Below are 7746 nucleotides of genomic sequence, written 5' to 3' on the forward strand. Positions count from 1 at the left end.
GGGGGGGGGAGGGAGGCCAGGCTGCCTCCTCCCACCTGCCCAGGTTAAGATACTAACCCTTGGCACCTGCTGCCTGGACCACTCAAGGGCCCACCAGCTGTCCCTGGTCTCGAGTGTCCCCACCCCAGTCCCTCCCACGTGGTGGGCCAAAGTGGTCTTCATGAAGCACATCACACTGCTGCCACATCCTTCAGTGGGAGCCCTACACGGAGGGACAAGGTCCAAAGATGCCGCCACGCCTCACACCGCCGGAGCCCACCACCCAGTCACCCCACGAGCCGGGAAGTGGTGCCTGCTCCCTTCTCCTGGTCCCCACACCCCCAGGGTGAGCTGACTTCTCCGTCAGACGGAGCCAGTGGAGGCAGGGACCAGGTCCCAGTGTCCCAAGGCTCGGTACCAGCGCCAGTACCCGCCCAAGCCAACCAGGCTGACTTACAGGACAGGTTTCTGCCGGGCAGAGCTGCCCACCTCGCCGCTGGGCACATGCATTGGGGAGCCCAGGGGGCTGGGCTCGGGCCCTGGCCCGTGGCCTAGCGGGTCGTGGGGGTCGTGCTCAAGGGTCAGCTGCAGCAGGCGACTGGTTTCCTGTATCAGCAGGTCGATCTGGGGAGGGGACGTGGACAGCTGAGGCCGCTGTGGTGGCAGTGGAGGGGCTCGGGCCCAAGGCTCTGCCCCAACCCCACCCTGGTCTCAGGACCTACCTCGTCCAGAGGCACGTTCCGGATGGGTGTGCCATTGATCTCCAGGATCCTGTCTCCCACGTGGATGGAATTCTTCACATCTGGGCTCATGCAGCCTGGGTCCACTCTGCGACACAGCAATGGCCCCATCAGTTCCCACCTGACCCTGGAACCCCAGCAGGAAACCATGGCCAGGGAGACCAGATCAGAGGTAGGGGGCAAAAGGTTCTACCTCGTGGACAGGAAGGCGGCAATTCTCCAGGATGCCACTGGCGAGTGGGACGAGTTCCATAATGGATGATGGGTGTCTGCCACGGGTGTGGCAGTGGGGAAGGGTGGCCCACCGCAGGTGTCTGCCCCCCTGTTTCAGGTGAATGACTCCTCCACCTCGGACAGAGCTTTCCTCCAGATGCCTGGCATGCCTGGGGCTGACAAGGGTCCCGAGCCAGGTCCTAGGGTCTGGATCCACTGGCTTCCTACCTAAAGCCCGGGACTCGTCCAGCAAGAGGAAGCTCCCTTCCTCCTGAATTGGCAGAGGGGCAAAGAGCCCACCCTGAGCCTCGGGTGCAGAGTGATGGACATGAGGCATGCAGAGGACCACCAGCTAACTCAGGGGACGGCCAACCTGCGGCATTTCCTTCCTTTTTTTAAACTCTGGTTTTAACTGGTTTTGGTTTTCATTTCATCTCATGGGTTTTTAAAAAATGTTCTGTTTCTCTCCTAGCCCTTTATGGATGTGTACTTATGTATGTAAGGTACAGGGAACTGAATCCAGGGGTGCTCTACTACTGAGCTACATTTCCAAACCTTTTTATTTTTGAGGTAAGGTCTCGCTAAGTTGCTGAGGCTGGCCTGGAACTTGTGATCCTCCTGCCTCAGCCTCCAGAGTCACTGGGATTATAGGTGTGCGCCACCGAACCAGCGTTGCTTCGAATGAATATAATCTTAAAAATGTTCCTTAAAAATATGTTCCTTAGGGCTGGAGATTGTAGCTCAACAACCGACTTCAACCCCCAGTACTGTAAAATACAAAACAACAAAGGAAACCAAAAATCCCACAGTGTGGCCAGCACCTGGCCCTCGGGCAACCAGGAAGCTTTAGGAGGGAGCTCTCTGCAGAGAAGGCCGGGAAACTGGGGTTTCACCGCCCAGGGGGCAGGCAGGGAAGGCGGCCTCCGGTCTGGGCCAGCTGTGTAGGGAGGAGACGCCACCTGCCCAGGATCACCTTCCCCAGCACCACCTTCCCAGCACCTCTCTCGCTGCTCCCCATGCCCAGCTGCGGTGCCTGGTGGGTATGGGAGACTTCTGCACTGAACCAGGTGGATGCTGCTCTTAGCTCCCATGCCTGGGGGTGGGGATGTTCAAAATCCTGCTCAAGGTGCCAGTGAAGGCTCTGAGGGCACCACGGTGTTTAGCTCCCTCACCATTTAGGTGGACCCTGCCCAGTTTGGATGTGGTGCTGGAAGCGTGGTCCCCCATGTGATGGCACTGAGGTGGTGGCTCTTTAAGGGGTGGGGCCTAGTTGAAGATAATCTGGTCACTGGCAGGACATTCTCAGCAGGGGCTGATGGCAGTCTCCAGGATGGGGTGAGCTCTAGCCAAAGCACAGCAATGGCCCCTTCTGCCTGTGGCCATTTCCCTTTCTGCTGTCCGCCATGTTGTAATGTGGTCAGGGAGGCCCTCACCAGAGGTGGTGCCATGCTGTTTGGATTTTCTAGTCACGAGAATGGAGAGCTAACTGACACCCTTTCTTTATAAAGTATCCTATCTCCCGCATTGTGTTATAGCTACACAAAATAATCAGACCGACCCCAAAGTCCAGACGGTCATGACACCTACTCAAAGTCACAAGGTATATCAGCACCTGGGCTGGATTTCTACCCTGTTCTTGCATCTCAGAGATCTTTCCTACATTTTCTTTAAGGACAATTTCGAATATCCCATCATGGCTGTTTGCTTTTATTGCTGTTGTAATTTGGATGTTGAATGTCCCCCACAGGCCGGTGTTAAGTGCCTGGTCCCTAGCTTGACACTCTTGGGAGACAGTAGAAACTTCAGGAGATGGGGTCTACTCGGAATATGCCCTTGAAGGGACTGTGGGACCCCAGGCTCTTCCTCTTTGGCTTCCTAGCCATGAGGTAAACAGGTGGTTCTGAGACATGGTTCCCACCATGGCCGTGGGGCATGCTCATCAGAGGCCCAAAACAATGTGTCCAACTGATCTTGGATCTAGACCTCCAACCACATGAGCCAAAATAACCTTTTTCTCTTTATAATCATCTCAAGTATTTCATTATAGTGACTGAAAACTGGCTATCACACACCTTTTATTTTATCCTTTTTTTTTTTTTTTTGTTACTGGGGTCTGAACCCAGGGATGCTTTGCCACTGAGCCACACCTCCAGCTTTTTATTTTCATTTTGAGACAGGGTCTCACTAAGTTGCTTAGGGTCTTGCTAAACTGCAGAGGCTGGTCTCAGCTCCCAAGTTGATGTGATCATAGGCATGTGCCACTGTACCTGGCCCTTGCCAGATACTTTCATAAAGTAGACAGAAAAACCCTAAGTTGATGGTTACTTGTGCTTAGTGCACAAAAATTAACATCATTTCACTGATTTTGGGCTTCCAAGGACTCTGTTGAGAAATAAGCTGTTGATCTCACTGTCCTTTCTTTGAAAGTAATTGTTCTTTCCGGGTCCACTCAGGTCTTTTCTTCTGCCTCTGAAGTACAGTTTCACTCAAGAGGCTCAGGGGTGGATTTCTTCTGCTGTTTGGGATTTATTGGGCTCAATTCTGTGGGTTGACTTTTTTAATCAGTTCTGGGAAGTTTTTAGCCACTATATCTTCAAATATTGCCTATCTCCCACTCTCCACCCCTTCTGGACTTCAAGCTGATGGTCACGGGACGCCCTCACCCCGTCCTGAGTATCTGTACCTCTCTCTCACAGTGCTCACCGTTTTATCTATTCTTTTCTCAGCAACTCTAAGCCCTACTGTGCTATTAAACCCTGGCCAGGAGACTTTCATTTGATAATCACACATCTCATTTCTAGGGATTCCATTTGGTTCTCTTCCAAGTATATGTGCTCCATGCACAGGATTCTGAGAACATATGGAGCCTGTTTGTTCTGCACCATCCCTGCTAACCCAGTATCTGGGGCTCTGGGCCTCTAGCTGCCAGCCTCCTGGTGTCCCTGCTGCCTTCTGCCCAGGGAGCCTTGCTTCCTCATGTGCTTGGTGGTTTCTCGCTGTGCATGCCAGGCAAGGGCTCCGCTCCTGAGCTCTGCCTGTCGCCCTTAGATTTCCCATCTAGAGGACTTCACTGAAGCCTGGAGGTGGGTCCTCTGGAAGGAGACCTGATTGTCAGTTCCTGGGTATACTACCAATGAGGGTCACTTGAAGCTAAACTTTTACAATTTTGCCTTGACCTTTTTTGGGGGGTGTAGGGATGCTGGGGATTAAATCTAGGATTTTTTTTTTGGTTCCAGGGATTAAACCCAGGGGTGCTTAACCACTGAGCCACATCCCCAGCTCTTTTTATATTTTATTTAGATACAGTGTCTCACTAAGTTGCTTACGGCCTTACTAAGGCTGGCTTTGAACTTGTGGTCCTAGGCATGAGCCACTGCGCCTGGTGAAAATGTTTTCTGTTATGTTCCATCTGCAATGGTTTCCAGGGCATAACCACACCAGGTGCCTGCTGTGCCAGGCAGGCAGAGCCAGGCCACCAACACTCATGCAATCTCCAGTCCAAAGTCTGCCACCTACCACATCAATGGCCAAGCTGTACCCCCTGCAGCCAGAGTAGCTAGCCACTCACCCCTGGACGCGGACAGTGTGGGAGTGCTCTGCACCACAGCCTGGAGGGCCGTGGGGTGGGTCGATGGAGACGGAGAGACCACGTTTGCCATGAGCAGAGGCTGGGATGGATACCAGGGTGACTGTGTGGGGCAGGTGGGAACCAGGGGAGTCGGGCAGAATCTGCTCGATGACGGGGGTCACCACAGTCTGGTAGTAGCAATGCCCACTGCAAAATATGCCCGCGGTGGGACCCCAAGAAGAGAAAGAAAAGAATGTCAATGTCCTCATTAGCATCACCACCCACCGTGGTCTCCGCCCTGGGCTCTGTGCTCTTCCCCTTCCAGCTGACTGGTGGGACCAGGAACCAGAACTGAGCATGCCCAGCGCCCTGGCACTCTCTGCGGCTTAGTCATCTGGGCTGTCTAGTCCCAGCAATGCTGCCAGATGTCCAGGACAAAGGCTGGGGTGCATCCTGTGCAGCAGGAGGTCTGGGGGGAGGCCTGCTATTCTCTAATGCAGCTTTATTGCTGTTGCTGAGAAGGAATTTGTCTGGTCTTTGTCCCTGCTTCTTGGGAGAGACTCTCACTCCCTGAACAGGAGTGAATTGTTATCTATGGCCCCTCAGACTTTATGCTGGAGTTCATGCTAATGAGATGACTCAGAGCTGGGGCTGGTCACTGGAAGGGCCTACCAATGGGGGACAGAAGGGCTGGGGCTTCCAGCCAGCCTGCTTTCAAGGAGGGGCTGGAGACTGAGCTTAATCATGTGGCCAACCAATCACGAGGGAGGAATGAAGCCCAGTAAGACCCCTGGATGCTGATGCCCTGTGAAGCCTTGGCAGTGAGCACCAGGCTTCGGGGAGGTGCCTTGCGTGCTAAGGTCCCAGTTACTACAGCCCTTGTGATAAAGCTGGAGCCCTGCGCCTCACGCCTTCCAGGGTGCCATGTCTTTCATCAAACCATCCAGCTTGACCGGGTTGCGGGGCCCTGCATTTGGAGCCAGATGGACAGAGGTGCAAGTGCCCAGGGACCCCTGGATGTTCAGATGGTGCCTGCAAGCCACGCGAGGGAGGACCTCTCTCCTGTGGCTGCTGTCTCAGGCATTTCTGGGGGGATTTGCCCCTCAAACCTGGCCACATGGAAAGATAGGCCCAGGTGTGGAAAGCCAGCGTCCTGGCAGCCCGTGATGCGGGGCCCCGGGTGCAGAGAGGGGCCGGGACACTCACCAGTAAAGCTTGGAGTGCTCCACCAACGTGTAGGTGTCCCCGTCGCCGATGAAGGTCCCACACGTGAGGCAGATGAAGCACTCAGGGTGGTACTTCAGCTCCCCAGCCACCTGGCGGAGGGGTGGGGACAACCCAGCTGAGCCGCTGGACCCAGCCTCCTGCCCCCTCTGCTCTCTCCACGTGGCCTCTTCTCAGAAGGGCAGCCCTGAGCACTTCGCGGGGACTCGAGCACAATGTGGGCCACACAGATAGGGGCTGAGGGACATGACAGTCAGGCTCAGCAAGCACGAGGGGCTCAGAGAAGCAGCAAGAGGAAAAAAAGGAGATGATGGGAGAGCTGGAGCAGGCGCAGCGTGCGGCACACAGGGGAAGGGGGCGTGCGCAGGGTGCTCACCATGACCAGCCCTTTGGTGATGTGCTCTGAGCACCCGTGGCAGGACTCGCCGTAGCGGGCCCAGTAGTCCTTCTTGCAGAAGAGCTGTCCATCCTTCTCGTAGTACTGGTGCGAGAGGGAGGCGCCACATTCACAACACCTGTGGGGAGAGGGTGGGCTGAGTCACCAGCGCCCGCGCCCCGCTTCCCACACACCTGGGCCTAGCCAGTGGCAGGAGCCTCAGGAAGAATAGCAAAATATGTGTCCTCTGGACAGAAGCAGCCCGTGCTTGGCACAGGGCTTGGCAGAGATGGATGCGGTCCCCCTTGAGCTCCTCCTCCACACCTCACGCAGTGCACAGCCTGCACAGCTACGCAGTCAGTCCTGCACACAGGGCCAGGCCTGGCAGCTGGCTGGAGGGGTAAGGGACGCTTCTCATCTGGGCCTTGTCATGCAAAGAGGAGGGTCCACAAGGCAGGTGACTTGTTCTTGGTCACCAGCCAGGTGGAGGACGCGGGGATGGACCAGCGGGCTCCTCCCTGCCCCACTCGGCCCTCAGAGCCGGAGGCTTGCAGAGCATCTCGGCTCCTTTGGTTCAACTCCTCTTACCCTTCGGGGCACCATGAGGCAGGGGTGTCACCTCAACTTAGAGAAGAGGCAGAGTGCAGGGGGCCATGCTGCCTGGGGTCCCACAAATCTGCTCCCATCTCACCAAGATCCAGGCAGGGACCTGGCTCATGTAGACCAGCCGGGACCTGCCACTCCAAAGGATCTCCTGGCTTCCCAGAGCCCAGTGCCCCACAGGTGCTGCTGGTCAGAAGGGTGCTCGGGCCAGCTCAGTACCTCGGCGCCAGCCTCCCTGCCTTTCCTCAGAAAAGTGGTCACACTGGAGTGGGATGCCCAGGTACACTGGGTGGTCAGGGCCAGAGTCCCCTGCCTGGTCACCAGGACTAGCATGGAAACCCTGAGGGTGGGTGGGTGAGGGGTAGATGGAGAGAAAGGGTGCTCCTGTCTCTGGGTGCTGGCCACCGTGCGGGAGCTAGATCTACACACTTGGCTTCTTCCTGCCCAAGCACCCGGGTTGGGTGGGGACCAGCAGCCCCGCTGAGGCAGCAGCAAGCTCCCCCAGGGACCTGCAGAGCACAGTCCCACTGGCTCCTGGAGAGTGCGTCCAGACTCCTGCTGTGCATGGGTATGTGTGGCCAGAGTGCCCACCCCACAGGGAACAGGCCAGGGGATCCGGCCAGCTCTGCTGCTGGGTCACATACGGACCGGAGGACCCAGGCTCTGCAGGGTAATAACCCAGGAGAGTGGAGGGCTTGTGCCTGGGTGGGACAGTCCTTTCCCCACGTGGCCATGACCCCAGGAGGTGAGCCCTGAGATAGCCAGTGAAACACTGTCCCTTTAAGAGGACCCAGCTAGTTCCCCACTGTCTGGCAGTCTGCGGGGAGGGGTGGGGGAAGCACAAAATGTCAGGGTTCAGAAGCACGTGGGTGGGGATGCTCCCAGAAGGGGGGCCTGACGCGTTAGCTCTGGGGGCGACGGCAGAAGGGTTCAGGACAGAAGCCATGACGGAAGGCCACTGCCCGCCTTCCCGGACCACAACCAGGGCACCAGAGGCAGGGGCGGGCTCCCGCGGTGGGCGGGCGGAGTCTGGAGATGGGGGC

At 56.7% G+C, this 7746-nt stretch overlaps 1 protein-coding gene across 2 annotated transcripts in view; it reads right to left on the reverse strand.

Annotated features, from left to right (window-relative positions):
- Window positions 1-7746, reverse strand: part of Limk1 (LIM domain kinase 1) — a 23404-nt gene that overhangs the window by 9026 nt on the left and 6632 nt on the right. Inside the window, exons 2-6 of one of the 2 annotated variants that reach the window (XM_015491419.2) lie at window positions 6101-6239; window positions 5707-5816; window positions 4501-4707; window positions 702-807; window positions 437-603 (exon numbers count right to left, since the gene is read on the reverse strand). In XM_015491419.2, the coding sequence (XP_015346905.1) occupies window positions 437-603; window positions 702-807; window positions 4501-4707; window positions 5707-5816; window positions 6101-6103 (593 nt within the window). In that variant the 5' untranslated portion in view covers window positions 6104-6239. Of the gene's footprint in view, window positions 1-436; window positions 604-701; window positions 808-4500; window positions 4733-5706; window positions 5817-6100; window positions 6240-7746 lie in introns of those variants that run through there. The other variant, XM_048789910.1, reaches the window with a different exon arrangement.

The sequence above is a fragment of the Marmota marmota genome, unplaced genomic scaffold (genome assembly GCF_001458135.2).
Source record: "Marmota marmota marmota unplaced genomic scaffold, marMar, whole genome shotgun sequence".
Classification (NCBI taxonomy): domain Eukaryota; kingdom Metazoa; phylum Chordata; class Mammalia; order Rodentia; family Sciuridae; genus Marmota; species Marmota marmota.